The 24,033-nt window shown below is 36.4% G+C and overlaps 1 protein-coding gene across 11 annotated transcripts in view; it reads left to right on the top strand.

Moving 5' to 3' along the window:
- The window catches only part of tenm4 (teneurin transmembrane protein 4), a 275,962-nt gene that overhangs the window by 229,095 nt on the left and 22,834 nt on the right, over positions 1 to 24,033 (top strand). For all 11 annotated transcript variants that reach the window (XM_038282836.1, XM_038282837.1, XM_038282838.1 and 8 more), the window contains 2 exons: positions 17,404 to 17,576; positions 22,514 to 22,749. In XM_038282836.1, coding sequence (XP_038138764.1) covers positions 17,404 to 17,576; positions 22,514 to 22,749 — 409 coding nt within the window. The remainder of the gene's footprint in view (positions 1 to 17,403; positions 17,577 to 22,513; positions 22,750 to 24,033) is intronic.

Here is a 24,033-nt window from a genome sequence, read left to right as displayed (position 1 = left end):
TTATATGTATGTCATCCTTGTGCTTCAAGCATTTAACAGATCACTGATTCTTGAAACTTTGGCAAAAACATGTCCCACTAAGAAAAGTGCTAATTCTGTTGGAAAGAAATAAAATTTTCATGAATAAAAACAATCAAGGTTATAATCAGGGGGTCCTTTGCACAAATGCAAGGTTCTTTTAAAGTTTTTTTATTTTATTGTTAATTTAATGATTATATGCTGGCCCATTGCCTATAAAATCAGTTGTCCTTGGATAGGAGATAATCATTTCAACTTGATTAAAAAAACAAAAGTAATAATTGAATTGAATAATATCTTTACCAAATGAAAGGGTACATTTTAATATGTATTTAAAACTACAAACAGTGAGTTTTGAACAATAATAACCATTATTTTGTGATTGCTCAAAATGTGTCCCACATATTTGTCACCACCGTCAGATATTTATAAAAAGCAATAAAATCAGGCAACTAAAAGGTCAACTACATGCCTGAGGACCCCATTTTCAAATCTTCAGCTCTACTGGATGCCTTAAGGTCACTCAAGCTCCTGTAGGTTTGCTATTCAAGTGGGAATGCTTATGCATTCCCACTTATTGTTTTTCTGTTTCTCTTTATTATTATCAAGTGGGAATGCTTATGCATTCCCACTTATTGTTGTTCACTTTAAATTTTTCGGACTCTAACTAGTCCCGCAGTTTTCAACCGATTTCAACAATTTTGGTATCAAAACGTTCAGCTTGTTCAGGAGAATTGTGCTATGTCTTTTGGTAAAGATATTTTTTGTAGTTTTCGCGATATTCTGCTTTTTCTGCGTTTTTTTTTGTCCCATTGAAATGCATGTAGAATTCTTAGATTTCAGCAAAATTCAGCTAAAACTTTATCATCTTCGACCTTTAACTACTTCAGCATACTTTCAGTTAGAAACACCATTCAACTTTTAAAATGTTTCCGTATCTTTCTGCTATTACTGTTTAACTCAGCTTTTTTGCTAACTTATATAGTTTTGCTTCAGTGAAGCTTCAAACTTTAAAAGAAAATTTTAAGATTTTCAGATTTATAATGGAAGTCTATGGACGGAATTCTTCAACTGCTAGAGTGCGTGCTCTAGCTTTTGAGCTGTTCTGGTTTTTTAGAACAAATTGTTCTCACTCCCTCATTTTTCACTCAATTGAAATAAATTATACATGAAAATGTAGGGATTTTTGTCAGGATTCAGGAAAGGTAACCCTCATTTGTGTGGCATCTACAGTTTTCCGACAGTTTGGCCCAGACCACGAAGAAGTCCACACTTCCCCAATAGAAATCCAATGAGAGACTTTCCAAAGATCACAAACAAAATCCAAAATGATACATATTTTCGTATCACTCCCATTTCTTAACTATTTGATGTACTATTATGAATCTTGGTATAGAACATCTTCAGAACCTTCTAGCACTCACATTTAAGGAATTTCTTCAATATCATTTATGGTTTAGCTGTTTAGCTAACTTTTTCGTGCATAGGAAAATGTTGATTCTGAGAAAAATCCTCAAACTCAGAAAATGCACATTTTTACATCATCACTGTGGCCAAATAGTTTTTAGTAGACACATGAAAGTTCGTACACTCGAAGCTGAAGGATGGCTGATGTCCACGGTGAAAGAATTTTTTGAATACCTTTTACGGTTTTGGCTCACCGCTCGTTTGTTCGGAGGGAAAGTTTTGCTTTTGAGAGTTCACCTCTACCATGGAACTCCATGTTATTTAATGAGACCAGCAGGATTTACAAACCTTTATATTTCTCCTTCCCATTAAGGCTGTGAATGAGCTACAGCCATGAAAGTTACCCCAATTGGAGACAAAGGATAGCTGTCGCTTAGACTGAAAGAATTTTTTAGATACCATTTACGGTTTGTCTTCAGCACTCGTTTGTTCGGAGCTGATATTCCCATTCAAAAAAGCCTGAGAGGAAAGGAACGAAAGTGAAGCGCATGTCTCTCTGTCACTGACAGGCTCGTTAAGCGTCGTCAAGGTAACCGAGCTTCAAAGGGATTTTACCTCTGCCACTTTAAACAGCACATTTTAATCTAATGGAGGGAGACAACACTGATTTAACATTTGGAAATGGATACAATATGACTACTGGCCATGACCCTTCCCTTCACACGCAACCCTGATAGACTTTCAAAATAAGACTCCGGGGACCCTACAAAATAAAAGCCCTTACATTAAACTCATTTTTTTCCCCCAAGCATATGCCTCAACATTATGACCCAAACTCAACGACTTTTTAAAAATTATACTCTAGGGGGTTTCAAAACACACCCCCCAGCAAATTTCAAAATAAAAGCCTCCAATTGCCACTTCATCTACTGCCCTAATAACAGGGGAAAAGAGTGATTTAAGGATTGAAAAGTCATCAAGTATCATTGCTGGGTCTGACCCTTTTCTCAACACACAACCCTGCTAGACTTTCAAAATAAGACTCCAGGGACCCAACACAATAAAAGCCTCTATGTTATACTCATGTATTAATTGATGCAAATGGCTCAGCATTATAACCCAAGCTCTACCAGCTTGATTGTATTAGACTCTAGGGACCTTTTCAAAATATACCCCAGAGCGAATTTCACTTAAAAGTCTCCCATTTACGCTCTTATACAGCATCTATTCACCCAATAACATGGAAAACTATTGATTTCACATTTAGAAATGGATTCCATATCATTGCTGGGCATGACCCCTGCGTTAACACACATTCATGATAGACTTTTGAAATAAGACTAAAGGAACCCTACAAAATAAAAGCCTCTTCCTTATGCACACTCATTCATTGTGCCGTATGGCTCGTAGCTATGACCCAAAGTCAACCAATTTCTTCAAATTACACTACCAAGGCCTGTTGACCACACACCTCAGTGCACACTTCTTAATAAGGCTCTAAGGTTTACACTGTAATAAAGAATCTGCTAACCTCATAACATGCAGCCTAAGCCTGCCAAGGGTGCTTTCATCACCACAGCGGCTCGTTACATGCAGGTTAGTTTTTTTTTGATAAATTGAGCTCCTTAAGTGGTATTAGCTCTCTTTCTATAAGCTTCTCTCTCTGTCCTTCCTCTGCTTCTAATGGTCAGTCTTGCACATAGGTTTGTAGATTTTCAATCCTCAAATGATGACACTGTTTTCTTTATGCTGATCAACCAACACATTTTAAATCATTTTAAATTGTTTTGCCAAGTCTTGACATTTCCACATATGATTTCAAAATTTTGATACGTATTCAATACCATCTTCCTCAACATTTTATTTCCCATCCTTCAGCTACAATTTTTTTCTGCAACCAGATAAGATTAAAATTTTTCATTGTAATTTCTTTTCTGATTCAGCTAATTTAATACTTTTCAGCCTATGTTGTGAACTTTGGCTTCATTCTGCTCTCTTTCTGGACAGGAATTAAGCCTGTCTGTTTGCTGCTAATTCATAACACGCCTGACATTTTTCTGGAAAGTAGGTGGCCCCCCTTCAAAATTTCTTTAGAACTTTTTCTAGAAACTTGGGAGACATTACATTTAGACCCTTCTACTGTCCACATTGAACACATTTTTTGATATCACATATGGTTTGGCTGTGCAGCTTTTAAGATGAGTCTGTTTCTGCCATTTTACTGCTAGATGATTCTACCCTACAAAATCTTCAGATGATTGTTTTCTGCAGTTTGAAGTTTCTGATGACTTCCTATCACATTTTCATACGTTCCTTAGCTAATTTGTGCTTCTTTTCCTTCTCGCAGTTTCTTTCGCTAATTTTTATTATTTCGTTTAGCAAAAAAAGCATTCCCACTTTGCTGTTTCTGTGAAACAGCTTTTTCTAGTCAAGTGGGAATGCTTATGCATTCCCACTTATTGTTGTTCACTTCAAATTTTTCTGACTCTAACTAGTCCCGCAGTTTTCAACCGATTTCAACAATTTTGGTATCAAAACGTTCAGCTCGTTCAGGAGAATTCTGCTATGTCTTTTGGTAAAGATATTTTTGGTAGTTTTCGCGTTATTCAGCTTTTTCTGCGTTTTTTTTGTCCCATTGAAATGCATGTAGAATTCTTAGATTTCAGCAAAATTCAGCTAAACCTTTATCATCTTTGACCTTTAACTACTTCAGCATACTTTCAGCTAGAAACACCATTCAACTTTTAAAATGTTTCCGTATCTTTCTGCTATTACTGTTTAACTCGGCTTTCTGCTAACTTTTACAGTTTTGCTTCAGTGAAGCTTCAAACTTTAAAAGAAATTTTTAAGATTTTCAGATTTATAATGGAAGTCTATGGACGGAATTCTTCAACTGCTAGAGTGCGTGCTCTAGCTTTTGAGCTGTTCTGGTTTTTCTGAACAAATTCTTCTCAGTCCCTCATTTTTCACTCAATTGAAATAAATTATACATCAAAACGTAGGGATTTTTGTCAGGATTCAGGAAATATAACCCTCATTTGTGTGGCATTTACAGTTTTCCGACAGTTTGGCCCAGACCATGAAGAAGTCCACACTTCCCCAATAGAAATCCAATAAGAGATTTTCCAAAAATCACAGACAAAATCCAAAAAGATACATATTTTCGTATCACTCCCATTTATTAACTTTTTGATGTACTAACATGAAACTTGGTATACAACATCTTCAGAACCTTCTAGCACTCACATTGAAGGAATTTCTTCAATATCATTTATGGTTTAGCTTTTTAGCTGACTTGTTCGGGCATAGGAAAACACTGATTCTGAGAAAAATCCTCAAACTCAGAAAATGCACATTTTTACATTGTCACAATGGCCAAATAGTTTTTAGTAGAAACATGAAAGTTGGCACAGTCGAAGCCAAAGGATGGCTGACGCCAACGGTGAAAGAATTTTTTGAATACCTTTTACGGTTTTAGCTCACCACTCGTTTGTTCGCAGGGAAAGTTTTGCTTTTGAGCGTTCTGCTCTACCATGTTGCTGCATGTTATTTAATGAGACCAGCAGGATTTATAAACCTTTATATTTCTCCTTCCCATTAAGGCTGAGAATGAGCTACAGCCATGAAAGTTACCCCAATCGGAGACAAAGGATAGCTGTCGCTTAGACTGAAAGAATTTTTTAGATACCATTTACGGTTTGTCTTCAGCACTCGTTTGTTCGGAGCTGATATTCCCATTCAAAAAAGCCTGAGAGGAAAGGAACGAAAGTGAAGCGCATGTCTCTCTCTCACTGACAGGCTCGTTAAGCGTTGTCAAGGTAACCGTGCTTCAAAGAGATTTTACCTCCACCACTTTAAACAGCACATTTTAATCTAATGGAGGGAGACAACACTGATTTAACATTAGGAAGTGGATACAATATGACTACTGACCATGACCCTTCCCTTCACACGCAACCCTGATAGACTTTCAAAATAAGACTCCGGGGACCCTTCAAAATAAAAGCCCCTAAATTAAACTCATATTTTTTTCCCAGCATATGGCTCAACATTATGACCCAAACTCAACCACTTTTTTAAAAATGAGACTCCAGGGGGTTTTCAAAACACACCCCATGGAAAATTTCAAAATAAAAGCCTCCCATTGCCACTTTATCTACTGCCCTAATAACAAGGGAAAAGAGTGATTTAACGATTGGAAAGTCATCAAGTATCACTGCTTGGTCTGACCCTTTTCTCAACACACAACCCTGCTAGACTTTCAAAATAAGACTCCAGTGACCCTACACAATAAAAGCCTCTATATTATACTCGCCTATTAATTGATGCAAATGGCTCAGCATTATGACCCAAACTCTACCAGCTTGTTTCTATTAGACTCTAGGGACCTTTTCAAAACATACCCCAGAGCAAATTTCACAATAAAAGTCTCCCATTTACACTCTAATACAGCATCTATTCACCCAATAACATGGAAAACCAGTGATTTCATATTTGGAAATGGATTCTATATCACTGCTGGGCATGACCCTTCCCTTGACACACATCCATGATAGACTTTCAAAATAAGACTAAAGGGAACCTACAAAATAAAAGCCTCTTCCTTACGCACACTCATTCATTGTGCCGTATGGCTTGTAGCTATGACCCAAAGTCAACCAATTTCTTCAAATTACACTACCAAGGCCTGTTGACCACACACCTCAGTGCATATTTCTTAATCAGGTTCTAAGATTTACACTGTAATAAAGCATCTGCTAACCTTGTAACATGCAGCCTAAGCCTGCCAACGGTGCTTTCATTACCACAGCGGCTCGTAACATGCAGGTTCAATTTTTTGATAAATTCAGCTCCTTAAGTGGTATTAGCTCTCTTTCTATAAGCTTCTCTCTCTGTCCTTCCTCTGCTTCTCATGGTCAGTCTTGCACATAGGTTTGTAGATTTTCAATCCTCTAAGGATGACACTGTTTTCTTTATGCTGATCAACCGACACATTTTAAATAATTTTCCAATTGTTTTGCCAAGTCTTGACATTTCCACATATGATTTCAAAATGTTAATACTTATTCAATACCATCGTCCTCAACATTTTACTTCCCATCCTTAAGCTACTAATTTTTTCTTCAACCAGATAAGATTAAAGTTTTTCTTTGTAATTTCTTTTCTACTTCAGCTAATTTCATACTTTTCAGCCTATGTTGTGAACTTTGGCTTCATTCTGCTCTGTTTCTGGACAGGAATTAAGCTTTTCTGTTTGCTGCTAATTCATAACACGCCTGACATGTTTCTGGAAAGTAGGTAAACCCCCCTTCAAAATTTCTTTATACATTTTTCTAGAAACTTGGGAGACATTATATTAAGACCCTTCTAGTGCCCACATTCAAGACATTTTTTGATATCATGTATGGTTTGGCTGTGCAGCTTTTAAGATGAGTTTGTTTCTGCCATTTTACTGCCAAATGATTCTACCCTACAAAATCTTCAGATGATTCAATTGTTTTCTGCAGTTTGAATTTTCTGATGACTTCCTATCTCATTTTCATATGTTCTTCAGGTAATTTCAGCTTTTTTCATTCAGCAAAAGCATTCCCACTTTGATGTTTCTCCGAAACAGCTTTTTCTAGTTATTATTATACTTTCCGTACGTTTTTCCGTCTCTAACTCCTTCATACTTCATCCGATTTCAACAAATTTGGTATCAAAACGTTCAGCTTCTTCTGGTCTATCCTGCTATGACTTTTGGTAACTTCAGCTATTATACTTTTTTAAATATTTAGCTTTTTATGACTTTTTTTGTCCCATTGAAATACATGTAAAACTTCAAAAATTCCACTAAATCTTCAGCTACTTTGCCCTTTAACTACTTCAGCATACTTTCAGCTAGAAACACCATTCAACTTTTAAAATGTTTCCGTATCTTTCTGCTATTACTGTTTAACTCGGCTTTCAGCTAACTTTTACAGTTTTGCTTCAGTGAAGCTTCAAACTTTTAAACAATTTTTACAGATTTTCAAATTTATAATGGAAGTCTATGGACGGAATGTTCAGCTGCTAGAGTGTGCCACTCTAGCGTTTTCAAACATTTCACTCATGCCGAACAGCTTCAACTCACTCGCTCATTTTTTACTCTATCTAGATAAATTTTACATCAAAACGTAGGGATTTTTGTCAGGATTCAGGAAATGTAACCCTCATCTGTGTGGCATTTACGGTTTTCCGACAGTTTGGCCCAGACCACGAAGAAGTCCACACTTCCCCAATAGAAATCCAATGAGAGCTCTCTGAAAATCCGAACTGAAAATTCAAAAAAACAGACTTTTTCGTATCGCTCCCATTCGGGAACCGTTCGACGTAGCAACATGAGCCTTGCTGAAGTTGTTCCTCAGACCTTCCTAGCACTCACATTGAAGGAAGTGTGTCGATATCTTTTATCGTTTAGCTAGGAAAAAGGTTTGTTCGGGGGTAACAAATCTGTCCGAACCCCAAAATCAAGATTTTGACAATTATACACTTTTTTACATCGTCACCACGCCTAGACGAAATATTGTAGAAATATGAAAGTTACACCAGTTGTAGTCCAAAGATGGCTGACGCTCACGGTGAAAGAATTTTTTGAATACCTAATACGGTTTTGGCTCACCGCTCGTTTGTTCGGAGGGAAAGTTTTGCTTTTGAGAGTTCTGCTCTACCGTTGTGCTGCATGTTATTCAATGAGACCAGCAGGATTTCTCAAACCTTTTTATTCCTCCTTCCCATTAAGGTTGTGAATGAGCTACATCCATGAAAGTTACCCCAATTGGAGACAAAGGATAGCTGTCGCTTAGACTGAAAGAATTTTTTAGATACCATTTACGGTTTGTCTTCAGCACTCGTTTGTTCGGAGCTGATAATCCCATTCAAAAAAGCCTGAGAACTAAGGAACGAAAGTGAAGCGCATGTCTCTCTGTCACTGACAGGCTCGTTAACGTCGTCAAGGTAACCGTGCTTCAAAGAGATTTTACCTCCACCACTTTAAACAGCACATTTTAATCTAATGGAGGGAGACAACACTGATTTAACATTAGGAAGTGGATACAATATGACTACTGGCCAAGACCCTTCCCTTCACACGCAACCCTGATAGACTTTCAAAATAAGACTCCGGGGACCCTTCAAAATAAAAGCCCCTAAATTAAACTCATATTTTTTTCCCAGCATATGGCTCAACATTATGACCCAAACTCAACCACTTTTTTAAAAATGAGACTCTAGGGGGTTTTCAAAACACACCCCACAGCAAATTTCAAAATAAAAGCCTCCCATTGCCACTTTATCTACTGCCCTAATAACAAGGGAAAAGAGTGATTTAATGATTGGAAAGTCATCAAGTATCACTGCTGGGTCTGACCCTTTTCTCAACACACAACCCTGCTAGACTTTCAAAATAAGACTCCAGTGACCCTACAAAATAAAAGCCTCTATATTATACTCGCCTATTAATTGATGCAAATGGCTCAGCATTATGACCCAAACTCTACCAGCTTGTTTCTATTAGACTCTAGGGACCTTTTCAAAACATACCCCAGAGCAAATTTCACAATAAAAGTCTCCCATTTATGCTCTAATACAGCATCTATTCACCCAATAACATGGAAAACCAGTGATTTCATATTTAGAAATGGATTCTATATCACTGCTGGGCATGACCCTTCCCTTGACACACATCCATGATAGACTTTCAAAATAAGACTAAAGGGAACCTACAAAATAAAAGCCTCTTCCTTACGCACACTCATTCATTGTGCCGTATGGCTTGTAGCTATGACCCAAAGTCAACCAATTTCTTCAAATTACACTACCAAGGCCTGTTGACCACACACCTCAGTGCATATTTCTTAATCAGGTTCTAAGATTTACACTGTAATAAAGCATCTGCTAACCTTGTAACATGCAGCCTAAGCCTGCCAACAGTGCTTTCATCACCACAGCGGCTCGTAACATGCAGGTTCAATTTTTTTATAAATTCAGCTCCTTAAGTGGTATTAGCTCTCTTTCTATAAGCTTCTCTCTCTGTCCTTCCTCTGCTTCTCATGGTAAGTCTTGCACATAGGTTTGTAGATTTTCAATCCTCTAAGGATGACACTGTTTTCTTTATGCTGATCAACCGACACATTTTAAATAATTTTCCAATTGTTTTGCCAAGTCTTGACATTTCCACATATGATTTTAAAATGTTTATACTTATTCAATACCATCGTCCTCAACATTTTACATCCCATCCTTAAGCTACTAATTTTTTCTTCAACCAGATAAGATTAAAGTTTTTCTTTGTAATTTCTTTTCTACTTCAGCTAATTTCATACTTTTCAGCCTATGTTGTGAACTTTGGCTTCATTCTGCTCTTTTTCTGGACAGGAATTAAGCTTTTCTGTTTGCTGCTAATTCATAACACGCCTGACATGTTTCTGGAAAGTAGGTAAACCCCCCTTCAAAATTTCTTTATACATTTTTCTAGAAACTTGGGAGACATTATATTAAGACCCTTCTAGTGCCCACATTCAAGACATTTTTTGATATCATGTATGGTTTGGCTGTGCAGCTTTTAAGATGAGTTTGTTTCTGCCATTTTACTGCCAAATGATTCCACCCTACAAAATCTTCAGATGATTCAATTGTTTTCTGCAGTTTGAAGTTTCTGATGACTTCCTATCTCATTTTCATATGTTTTTCAGGTAATTTCAGCTTTTTCATTCAGCAAAAGCATTCCCACTTTGATGTTTCTCCGAAACAGCTTTTTCTAGTTTCTCTTAAACTTGTTCATATTTTTGGACACTGCTAATGTCACAACCATAACATGTCAACACCGTCTCTTTTGTATAAAAAATATTAGATTAGATTATGACATAAATGTTTACTTTTTAAGAAGAGGTCTAAAGTAGCTAGCAACAGAGGGGAAACAAGATGGCTAATGTGAACAACTCATGCATATCATGTGAAAGAGTAGGATTTTGTCACCACCGTCAGACGTCACCACCGTCAGATTTTCTGTCTGACGGTGGTGACGCACAGTCTGACGGTGGTGACAAAAAACTACAAATGGTTCTCAATGGAGGCTAGAAAATAATTGTTGATCTGTAATGTTTCATTAACCTCTTTTATATTTTTATTTATGTAATTCCGCCTAGATTTCTTACATATTGTATAACCCTAGGGGATGGGGTGTGCCTTCCCTGTCTCTCAATTCACTATTATGCCATGTTCATTTGGTTTACATCATTTGGGATGCACATAGTGCACCTACTACCTACCTACATAGCACATAGTATACAATATTCCTTGTAAGCTATGGCAGGGCAACATTTAACCAAATCTAACATTTACTGTAATTCCCCCCAATTTCATAGTCATTACACTCAACTTTGACTTTGTGTATTTTAGGAAGTTATGGCTAGGAAGCAGCTATCTGTGAAGGAAAGAAGGAAAAGAAACAGGGAATATCAAAAGAAGTGTGAAGGCCTACTGACAAAAAACCTACATATATTCAAGCAATTACTCAGAAGGTTCAAAATTTCTACCATAATGCAGCACGAATGACAACTGACAAACAGGACACAATCACACGCAAGAAAATAAAGCATCAGAGAATGATTCTGACTGATAATGATATTTCTTAATTGTACCTTATATTCCTTGAAAAATATTTGTCACAGTGCTCATGATTGTTATTTTTTGGACCAAATAGTTAAATAAAGTTAATAAGCAAGAAACCATTGACTTGAATTGTATACAGTTTGGAATTGTATGTTGAAATGAGGCCACTGTCACCACCGTCAGTTCTAAAGTCACCACCGTCAGAGGGCTTTTTATTCGTTTTAAATTAATATGCTTGCAATATGTTTCTTCAGTGCTGTTCTCTCATTAAAGTAATGGTCTCTTTTAATACAAAAATATGTTTGTTAAATAAAAAAACATGACTTTTTCTATTTAGGCTTAAAGTAAACGTTATCTGATGTTAGATATTTTAAAGGACTACACATGATACAGTTAAAAAAAATTAACAAAAATGATTATTCAACATTTAACAGCATAAATGTGTGCTAACAATGCCAGATAAAGATTTAAAAACTCTAAATACTTATTAGACCAAATAAATAAAAAATAATTAGCTTTTTATTGTGTCTGATGGTGTTGACAAAAACAAAGTAATAACTGGAAAAATGCCTATTTTATGAAAGAAATACAAAATGAGGAGGTTGCACCTGTACACTGCTGAACAGCCAAGACCTTGGTCTATAACAATATACCTTCAGATTTTGTAATCCAACTAACTTTTTATTTTCAAAATTAAAACCTGTTTTATCCAAATTCCCAAGAATCAGTGAGATATAAAATGGTTTAAACGTTGTTTATCAGAGTTCTTATTATCAGTAATTGATATCTGGAACCAGTATTAGTTGGGGTTACAAGCTTCTTTCAATGTCTTTTTTTTAGGACTCAATAGTTTAGGGATTTTTATTTTGCTTTTTGGAATGCACACAAAAATAAATGTGTGTAGAAGATTCAGAATGACAATTATTTGCACTTTCAGTCTTACTTTAGTTACTAAATAGATGAGATAGTGATTTGCCAAGAGATTTGAGCCTGAGAAGTTGAGTCTAGGTTTAATCTTCATTTTTTCTCTAAAGTATAACTGACAATTACATACTCAAGACCTCATTTATGATGAAAAGTTGTGCATTTGTTTCATGTTTTAGTAAGATACTGATGTTGAGAAACATGTACATAGAAAATATATATTTTTTGTTTTTGGAATAAGAACTGCCCTCTTATGGCTGCATGTCGAGTCTGTGAAAACGCAAAACCTGCGAAAGTATGAGTGTAATCCTATTTGCTGTTATCATACTAAATAGGATTACTGAGTGATATGTTACTCATCTGCTCCTGTCCTCGCAGTGACAGACTGCAGACCCTCCATTGTTGGATACAGAAGGAATAGAGATGCATCTGCTGTGGAGAAAAATTTAACCCTTTGGGATGTGAATGCTCATTAAAACAGTCCAGATAGCCAGAGGTGTACCACACACTGAGTGGGAACAATTGAAAACCAACCCACACTCGTCGACATATGAGCGTAGGATTCTATGTTCTGGTGACTTGTGAGCAGCCTGTCCCTTATCCTAGTGCGGTGTACCAAACAAGGAGACTGTGTTAACAGGATGCCATTCCTAAACATGTGATTAAGCAGCTTTGCTATTCAGACATCTGTCACACCTCGCTAGTTGAATATAACTCTGACACATAATCAGACGCTCGGTTTAACATGCACACATATTTATCACCTGTGTTTGATTCGAATGTCATCTGAGATGCTTAGGAAAAAAAAGTGGAATGCAGTAATGCACCCATATATTTTCATTTCTACTGGTAGAAAGAATAACCTTTGTGTATTTTTTGGCCAGAGGCAATTTGGTTGTGTTTTTTTGGCTTGTGTTTTTTTTTTGTGCAAAACAGCCTTAGTCATTATTAGATATTAGTCCTTACCATTACTTATATGTAAGAAACTGCAGGCTAATGGAGCAACAGTTCCACATAAGATATTATTAAAGATGGATTCAGGATAGTAATTTCTTTTAAGTCTGAATATACACAAAGGATAAGTGCAGCACTTGACATTATTTTAATGTAATAACAGCTTAAGTGATGATTTATTCAAAGAAAAAAGTCTTTAGTAAGGTCTCTCTCGGTCTTTCAGGTGTCTTTCTCATGTTTCATGGTTACTCTGCAGGGGAAGAGTTAAGTTTTGAGTGGAAAGGACCCAGTCGAGTAGGTTTTCGTTTAAAAATCCTCTAAAATAAAAATAATAATTATGCCATCCTCTTCAACAGAGTATTTTTGACAACTTAATTTAAAGTAGACACTTTTACTATATGATGGTAAACTTGAAGCATGTAAATTTAAATAAGCATACTTACAGTTGTCTTTATTCTTAAACATAAAATGTATATTTTATATTTCTGGATTGTTTTTATTTTTCCATGAAAGTTGTTCATTATAGCCTGTTGGAAGCAAAGGAGAGATTCAATTACTCAGTTTCCTGATTCTTTTCTCTCAAGTCAAGCAATAACTGTGTTCTTACCTGCAGGCAAATCAGTTCATCCCTGTTTCATTTAGACCAAATAAAGGGCATTTGTTTTTCCTTGAATAATTAGCGTTGAAGGTCAGAACATCACCTAAGGGTCTGAAGCAGAATTTCCTGCCATCAAATCCATTTATATCCATCCAACGAAATACACAACCAACCATTTACTGTTATTAATAATTATATGCTTATATCCTTTCTGCTATAGATCAAAATAATCTCATTAAGTGTAGACATTGTGTGAGCCTTTGAATTGACTAGGGAACAAAAGACATCTGCTGAATTTATCCTTTGGCGAACCCATTTGCACTGACATTAACTGTATGCACAGACACACTCCTGACCCCATGATAACTGTTTTCCTATAATAAGTGCTAATGCTTAAGGGTAACTGTAAATCTATTAAGTCATCTTAAATTGGAAAAGGCATGGAATCAGTTAAATATCCATTCAATTAACAGAGGATGACACTATTTGTTTGTCAGTGACACAACTTGATTTTTTGTAACACTTTTTCAAGCGTTTATAAAGATTTTTTTTAATTACGTTGAAGTCTCTATTCTGGGTAAGAAAAGTAAAAAACAAGCAATCCTGTTCTGTACTATATGTTTTTGGCCTTTCCTGCCTACTCATTCCTGACTAGAATAAATGGGTAATGAACAGGCCTATGCGGTCCTTCAGTCCCTCTGAGGAGGTACCGTATTTTCCAGACGCTACTTTTTCCCACGCTTTGAACCATGCAGCCTATAAGAAGGTGCGGCTTTTCTTTGGATTTTTCCTAAATGCCGGAGGGAGATATAATTTGGAAATGAAAAAATTATTATTATAATGTAGAGCTTCCTCTTTGGTAGGGGACAGCTCAGTAGATATCAGGGGCTTATAGCCCGGTGCGGCTTATATATGTAAGTTTTCATGGTTTTTTTTTTAATGTAGTGGGTGTGGCCTATGGTGAGGTGCTCCCACTAGTAAAATATGGTAATTCAGTCTTTTGAATTATATATGCTGGAGCAGAGACATGTCGTAATCCTGACGAACTGTGTTCCTGAGGACCAGATTTGGAATCCCCTGATCTAAAACATTCATTTGTAGCTTTACCTCCATCTTAGAAAGGGACAAGTGAAAGATGAAAGACTTTTTCAGCACAACAAAAGATCATCCCTCATGATCACCTTGAATTAGGCTGCATCCATCTTACCATCAACTCTGACCACCTTCCCCATCCTGAAATAATAAAAAAAAAAAACACAGCATTATGCTGCCATCATCATGTTTCATGGAAGACTACAGTCATCACCCATTTCGATTTTTTGTTCCGTTATCTGCAAATTGGACGCAGAGAAAGTTTCACAAGAACCATTGCAATTCTAGGAGAAAAACAAAATGATGTTGCTACTGTACCATCATATGGCAGTATTTGTTTTTCCAGAACACTTCGTATTTTAATCATTTTGACTTAAATTCATGACTAAGCAATCATTTGTATTGAGTTATTGCAACTTAACATAATCTCCCTAGACGGATCAATCTCTCTCTCTCTCTCTCTATTTATATATATATATGTATATATATATATATATATATATATATATATATATATATATATATATATATATATATATATATATATATATATATATATATATATATATATATATATATATATATATATATATATATATATATATATATATATATATATGTGTGTGTGTGTGTGTGCACAGAAAGAGAGAGAGGGGAATACATAATTTTAGCAGCAAGCAGAAAACAAAATAGGGGAATACTGCGTAAAATTGACATTTACTGTGCTGCAGGTGATGCTGACATGAAGTGTCCAGCCCATTGTTTGGCCATAGCGTGAAAGGTCATGCAGCTAGCATGTCAGAAAGAGGTAATCCGATCTGAAAAGACTTATGGCCAACCATGGGGAAACCAGTCCTCTCTTTTTAAGCACCCTGCCCCTGTATGCCCCTCTTGTTCAGAAAAATCAAACTAATGGGCTGCCGAGCCAAAGCAGGCAGGAGCCATTAGCAGCTCAGCTAGCTCGCTCACAGCTTCTAATTGAGACAGAAAGAGTCTGGGTCAGTGATCAAGCCACCAGAACAGCAAACTACAACATTCTGTTGCATAAATTGAGCAGTTAGACAGAAGAATCTAGATAATGAATTAGGTGTTCCTTTAAAGCAAACATTTGGTTACAAAAAAACACAGAGAGAATATCACCTTGATAAATAAGAGTAGGTTTAAAAGATTATACGCTTAGATGCTAATTACGATGCTATTTTCTATTTCCTGAAGAGGAGGACTTTGGCTAAAATGTGTGAATAGCGGTGCCTGGTGCAGCTCGGATCAGATAACTTTTATCTCTCACAGATGATCCTTCTTCCACTCTTCCTTTCCATATTGGAAATCTGAGATGGCAGCACTGAGGAAATATCTGTAAACCAGCCCCGGCCATCTCATTTATTAGAGGCTTGATTGTAACGGATGGCAAAATATAGGAGGGCTTTCTAATATGTATTCAGTTCACAGATAAAAGTCTTCATTCTAAGTAATGTACTACCTATTCACTCCTCAAACAGGCAATCTAAAAGATTTCAAATTGTTCAGTGTTGATGTGCTCTTGGAGCAGAATGAAACAATTTGGCCACTCGTCTTCTTGTATACGTGATGAACTGATTGGTAGGCTGAGGAGAGACAGCATCTCCCTGAGGATTTGCACTTCAGTGCTTCTTTATCATAGGCTGCATAACGAGCTTAAGAGATGTTGCTAATCTTTTAAGCTAATAAGATGTTTTTCCAAATGCAAGAAGGTGTGTGTCTTCTCGTCTTTGGTGTGAAATATTTTCCTTTAGAAGAGGTTAATTATTTTCTCCTGTTGCATGTCAACCATAACTGATAAGCCGATCAAAAGTGGTCTTCAAATGTGTTATTTTTTTAATCTACAAAGTTTCTTTGCAAATTAAAGATATTTAAACTGATATATATAACCCTTTCATTTGATAAATCCAGATTTACACTCAGAATTCTAACATAATGAACGTTCCTCAGAGACACAGTTGATTATTAACAATGAATTGTTTTGCTTAAATTGAACATGAGTGTCTAACCTTCATCCTCTTTTGTTTAGTATAATGATAATCAAATGTAATTGCTACATAAATGAAATCATGACTACAAAGATTGATTTCCATAGAGCTTTGAAAATGTCTTTGTTTAGTTGAGGCACTAAAAAATAGAGTTTTGCAGGCCATTTAAAATGGGCATAAAGTCAGAGACTCTAGAGGGGCGAAAGGTCCAACAGTTGGCCCATGTTGTGCTCTATTACAAATTTCTATCATAAGCTAATTACAAATGAAGCAGCAATTGTATTAATTTTTTATTCATGAAATGTGTAAAGCACAAAGGTTCAAGCCTGTATAATCTTATAACTACTCCACGGAGCATTTTACCTTTAAAGCGCGTTGATCGTGCTGTGGCAATTAAAGGTGACACTTTGGAATTTATTATCTTGTTCTTTCTGCACTGGTTGATTTGCTTTTGTAGCGTGTTTAACAGATTATGCAGTTTGTCACACCAAGAAGGAAATAAAGGGCTTAAAAAAAAAAAAAAAATATATATATATATATATATATATATATATATATATATATATATATATATATATATATATATATAATGTGTCTATTTCTCTCAATATATAGTTACCTCAAGAACCCTTTAAATAGAAAAGAGGTCAAAAATTCTACAAATTATCATGTTTATATGTAGTACTTTATACATCTCAGTAAAATGTCATTCTTCCTTTAACTTTTTTGTCCCTAACAGCTCCTTTTACCCTTCCTTTTCTTTGCTAACTGTAGGTATGACAGTTACGGGCGACTCACCAATGTCACTTACCCCACTGGCAGAGTAAGCAGCTACCGCACAGAAGCCGACAGTTCTGTTCGCATTCAGACTGAGGGCTCCAACAGAGAGGATATCACAGTCACCACCAACCTGTCAGCCTCTGGCAACTTCTACACACTTTTGCAAGGTGAGGGTTTCAGTGTTGGGATTATTTCTTTTTTTTTTCTGAGCTCCACATTTTTTGGCAAAGAGCGCATATGTACATCATATTGCATCTAAGTATTTAATCTATATTATTATTCAATTCTAATAAAATAGAAGAATCTAAAATGATGAGCTGTAAAGGCACACATTCTCCTTTCATCACTGCTCCCTGCATGACTGTCACCAGTTCAAGGTTTTTTTTTCCTTTTTATTTTACATCTTACGTTTTTTCTTGAGGTCTTTGGGAGTGTGTAACAATTTCCTAGCTGTGTGAGGATTGTTCAATTGTGTTCACACAAAGCAGACGCAATATAGTGCCTTTAAAAAATTGTTTGATACTCCTTGAACCTCTTCCATATTTTGTCACGTTTCAATCACAAACTTGAATGCATTTTTTAGGGTGATAGACCAGCATATAGACCAGCATATAGACCAGCATATAGACCAGCGTATAATTTACGGGAAATTGATACAAAAGTGAAGAGTGCATTTGTATTCAACCACATATCATTTATGCAAGAAGTTCTTTTTGCTATAAATACAGGTCCAAGTCTTTAGTTTAGCGGGATCTCTTCCTGCTTTGCACATGAATAGATTGAAAGTTATGGCTCATTCCTTATCGTTAAATATCTCGTGCTCAGTCAAATTGGACCAGCAGAGATTAAAGTTTCTTGGTCCTGCTTCAAAATGTCAATGGAAATTTTGGTAGCATTCTGTGAAACAGTTCTCAGTGTTTGGAGAAGCTACAAGTTCCCTGATCCCAAAAAATGCTGCAATAAAACGTCTTAATCAATAATAGAGTAGGGTGTTTTGGATGTTTTTTTGTTTTTTTTCCTAACATATAATTTTTTTTAAAGTTCAGATTTTACTCAGTTTACATTACTTACTTTCCTTTAAGATTATTTTAGGATAATTAGCTCTTTTTGCCTCATACATTGTAGCTTTTCTGTCTAGTTATGTAATAGGAATAAAATCGGAGAGCACAGACCTCATCAATTAGCTAAATGATATAAGATAGATGTTAGATACCTTTATTCACAGAATCTTTCAAAGAATTCCTGGATTCAGATGGGGATCCGGATCATCACCAACATTTTATCACTTGTTGCCAGTCACAATTCGCACCCAGTCTGCAAATGTCAGTAACATCTGCCTATAACTTTTTTCTATTATTTATTTTGAAAACAACAATCCAATGGAGGTAAAAATATATTGTATTCGAACAAATTGCTTGTTTGGCTGGAAATCCTTCCTTTGTGCTGGCTGAATGTTGTCCTGCTAGAAGGTGAACCTCCCACCCTATCTTTAAGAGTTCTGCAGCTTTTAACAGGTTTAACAGGATTACCTGTATTTAGTTTATCTTGCTAGCTTCTCTGTCCCCTCTGATATAAAGTACAGTATAAAACACAATGCTGCCACCATTATTGTGTCCCTCGTATGGCTCTTGACAAATTGGAAGTACCACTTCTTTTGGTTTCCTCTCAGTGATGGCTTTCTTCCTCTTCCTGTCACTCTTGTATTAAGGCCATATCTGAGGAGTGAACTACTGAAACCATTCCTCCACCAGAGCTATTGATCTCCTGAGCTCCTCCTTCTCTAACCAATGCTTTACTCTCCAGCCATTCAGGGTGTTGGTAATTGCAGCTGTGCCATGCTCTTTCCCTTTAGCAGATGATGGACTGAACACTTCCCCATGAGAAGGTCAAACGTATCCCTAATTTAAGCGCTGCCACAACTTTTTCGGTGACCTGCTGGCTGTGTTCCTTTGTCTTCATGATGCATTTATTCTCTAACAAAACTCTAAGGTCCTCTTAGAACAGCTGAATTTATACTGTAAATAAATTACACTCAGATGGATTCTAGTATGTTGGTCTTTTTGCGTACAGTAGTTAGTTGCACTGGGTATTTTGTAAGGCACTGTTCAACACTAAAGAGTGAAGAGTTGTGAAAGGAGATCCTTTATCGCTTATAAAAAAAAAAAAAACATTTTAATGGTATCTTGTGTGAATTGAACTTGACATTGGGGTTGTTGAGACTCCCCAGAGATCGCATCAATTTTGCAAATTACTGAGCAAATTACTTACTTGTAATGAATAGATTGCCTAACAGTAATCCATTATGTATCCATTCTTATATACAGTAATTTCAACAGTATATATATGAACCAAAATGTGAAACATTAAATGTGTCTTTGTGAACTTTGGAAACAGAAGTTTGTTCTTCAGGAAGGCCTGCTGCTCCATTAGGAAGCCTCAAGGCAAACTAGTTTCAAGAAAAGAGCTGGGGGAAAAAAAGTCTTTACAAGCCAACCCTCTTTTAGAAATTGCTGCAGTGAAAGTACTTTGTGGCTCAGTTTGCACTTTCAGAGGCTTTTAAGAGATGTAATTAAAATATCCTAAAGGGTTTTTGTTTCTGAAAACATTACGGCAGTGAAGGCGATAGACTGCACCCGTATGGTTTTGCTTTTCATACAAGGTTTTGACCTTTCCAGATGCCATTCACTTTTGGTGGAGAGTGAACAAAATTTCCCCTTATTTTACAATAGTGAGAAAAAAGTAGATGACTCAGGTAAAGGTTTATTAATAGGAGAATGCCAGCTTTGTGATCACTTTTAAATGATTGCCCATAACCAAAACTGTATTGCTTTTTGCTTCTATTCTTAAGAACATGAGTTAGAAAACATCCATTTTCCAGAAAAAAATAAGAATTGATTTTACGTCATAAGCATGAATCAGGAAACACAGTGAAGGTGGTCCACGCAAGATCCTCCAGGAAATTCAATGACAAATAGTACTAAAACAATATAACATCCTGTTTGCCCCGACCAGGTACTGATAGCTTATTCATCACTGCGATGTTTTCTATCTGCTAAGTTAGCAGTTCCCTCCTTCTAACCGTTCATTATGATTAATATCTTGATTTTCATTGACACAGTATTTAAATCTTTAATTTTCCACTGTTGTTTAACATTTTAACTTCAGATAAGTTACCCTCACATAGACATGCTTATGAGAAATTTAACACCAGAGCAAATGTCTTAAATTAATAAACAGATGTGAACTTTGGACACTGTAATCTAGGTATGACATCTTGTGTTTGTTTTTTTTGCATACCTATATAAAAAAATAAATGAATTATTTGAATTATTCAGATTCAGAGTAGCTTTGTCGCAACTCTTTTTTTATTTTTTTTTATTAGTCTAGGCACCAAATTTGACCTTTCATGACCTTCCACACCAAAGAGCGACCATTCTGAAGACGTGTAGAGAGTGTTAAAATAGTTTTCTATTCCAGTTAATAAAACCAGTTCTTAATGTATGTATTACGTATTCTAACAGCGGAATGTTTTTACAAAATCATTAGATGCTGATGAAAATTATACACTCAGGGAAATTCCCCTATAACAGAATCTGGTTAGATGCTTGAAAATGGAGGTAAACTTGTCTGGATGACCTACTCTAAGTGATGTCAATTTCACTCTTATTGCACTGTCAGTTAACCCTCATGTATCAAAAATGACAGGGGATATCATGTCAACACAACAGTAACACAGCATGGATTAAATAAGGCTGGAAATACACTGTACGATATTTTCAATCTTTTTACTCGGCTACAGCTCAAACGATAAAATCACAGGGTTTAAAAGTTCACAGCTAACGATGTAAGTTCTTACACTGTATGACCCTCTGATGCGACCTACCTGCTCACACTGTACATCATAAAACCACACGTCGGACTCAGTGCCAAGAGATGGCACTGGTCAAACTCGTCAGTCTGGAAGAAGAAAAAGAACTCCCTTGTTTGCACATGCGTTGTGCTCGAGATTATGGTAAATCGGGTCGTAGACACGTGTAGCTCTGCTTCAACAGCAGGATTTACCCATTAACACGTCACAAGGGCCGACTGAATTTCAAACATGTTTGATTTACTCCTGACCCTACAATTCCTGATCAGGAGGTGGTCGGGAGAGGCTGATTGCCCCAGGACGCACAAGGAGGCTGAATCTCTGACCGATGAAAAACATTCTCGCACTACTGCAGAATCGGCCTGAAAAGGGGAAACAATTTTACCGTGTATGCCTAGCCTAAGCTCGGCAACAGGTGGCAGGGCTTTTATATTTTTTCTTCACAAAATCAGCTTAATTTTCTCACTTACCATAAAAAATTAGAAACAGTTTGAAAAGATTGTACTTAATATCATCTAACACCATGCAAACCCTCTACCTGTGCAGACAGACATTAAGTCTCTTTAGGTTGCCTAATGGCAGAAGTTAAAAGCATGACCACATTTTTCATTAATTTAGCTGTGAGTCATCTGACCACTTGAAGTAACTCTGAGTTTTAAGATATTATTTCCAGATAATTAATTGAAATCACTGAGGAAGTAGCATGAGAGGTGCAGGAAAATATTACCAGAGATATCCTAGTTTTTTCTGCATATTTAGAGGAAGCCGGAATGACATCTTCCTTGTGGACGTCTATAAGATGCTCAGAGGAAACATTATTCACTGGTCTTGAAGTGGAACATAGCTCGCTGTCACCCAGGGACAGAAACAGGCAGGTTCAGATTTATCCCCTGTGAATCAGTGGAAATGTGCATGCCCTGCTTCTTCTATGGCCACAGGCAAGCCAGCAGCTTTGATAGTTTTCATATCTCAGCATCCTCCAGGCCGCTGCAACTGCTGTAAAATTTTACTTTACTGGTGCTTTGAAACCTTGCACTATTGATCTTTGTTGTCACAAACTGAACATTACCGTTGTGGCTTGGTTAAATACTGCCGCTAAAGGCTTTCTTTTTTGCTGTGCGGCCATTTTAGGTCATTATACTTGTGCCTCACAAGAGTTATTAGATGTGCTCCTCTTACATCAGCTAGGCTGTTTCTCCCTTTGTAACCCTTCCAATGTCTTCTCTACATCTGTAGAACAAGTTCGGAACAGCTACTTTATTGGTTTGGACGGCTCGTTGCGGCTTGTTCTGGCCAATGGTATGGAGGTTTCCCTGTACACTGAACCTCACCTGCTGGCCGGGACAGTCAATCCCACGGTAAGCAAGAGGAACATCACCCTAGCCATTGACAACGGCCTCAACCTTGTGGAGTGGAGGCAGAGGAAGGAGCAGGCTCGCGGCCAAGTCACCGTGTACGGACGTAGATTGCGGGTAAGACAATAGCTTCTCAAAAATTTGAGATGTGACACATTAGATTAACTGCTGGTTTCATGTTCTGTAGAAATGGTCTGATAACTATTAGCAGATATTAACCTAAAGTAGTGATGCTTAAACCAGTCTAGAGAGAAAAGTCTCAGCTCAGAATGAGGTGACTGAATAGTCCCCTCCTGAGATATTTTCCTTTTTATGTACATATGGAAACAAAAACACTCTTAAACAACATACATTAATCTTTAAGAACTGCATGTTTGGTTGAAATACACAGTTTATTTGAATTTAAACTCAAAAGTTGACATTTTTACAAGTAAAACTAATATAACATACTCTGATATAAAAAGTCAATATGGCTGCTGTTTGCGCAAGTATTATGGTGATATGACTTAAACACATTTCAGGTATTTGAGTATAAGTTAGTCTATCATTAAACCATTTGTGATTTACTGATGTTTTCGGTTTAATGAAGTCTTGTGTTTTGTTTTTGAAAGTGTTTTGTTATTAAACCAAATAAGTCCAAAAAAATTTAAGAGATTAGTTTATAAACTTCGTAAAATTGTTGTCATAAGTATGGTATCTTTCACCCAGTAAATTCTAGTTAATATCTCCTTTGTCAGTATTAGTGAAATAAAAGTCAATAGGAACTAAACAATTACTGATGTTCCTCTTTTGTTGAATTGTCTATAAGTTTTTAAAGGATGAGAGACCCCAAAAAATACAGTAAACCCTCAGTATTTCGTTGCAGTTACAATTAAACACACTCATTTAATATGTTCCCTTACTGACATTTTTTAATCTATAGAAAACTAGCAATGCCCTCCCGCTCTGCTCATAAAGCCACCATCACTGAGCTGCTGCACAGAATGAGCCGTTTCAGATGCCAACAGTATTTTCTAAAAAGCATTAACTGGGAGCTGTAATTGGCAACAATTCTTTAGTTGGGACACTCTGATGTCCAACAGCTTACTTTCTTTACTGTTAATAAGATTAATGTGTAAAAGTGATGGGTAGAGCATAGAGACAGGACTGTAAGGAGCAGAATAATGCAGTTCTCCTTGCTTACCCAGAGGTTTTGAAACCAAAAGTGGCTTTGTAAAGTCTTGGAACACCTAGACTAGGGGGTGGTAACTGGTCTATGGCTTAGTGAAAGTTTCTAAATGTTCCACCAAAGGCATGACTCTGTTTTACTCTGGGTATCTGTTTTATTTTTTTTAATATACACTTATTCAGTCTATTTTTGATCCCTCTGGAATATTGAACTACATTTTGATCAGTGGTATA

This window comes from Cyprinodon tularosa, unplaced genomic scaffold (genome assembly GCF_016077235.1).
Source record: "Cyprinodon tularosa strain WSP-4 unplaced genomic scaffold, ASM1607723v1 ctg188, whole genome shotgun sequence".
Lineage (NCBI taxonomy): Eukaryota > Metazoa > Chordata > Actinopteri > Cyprinodontiformes > Cyprinodontidae > Cyprinodon > Cyprinodon tularosa.
This window is presented reverse-complemented; position numbering and strand designations above follow the sequence as displayed.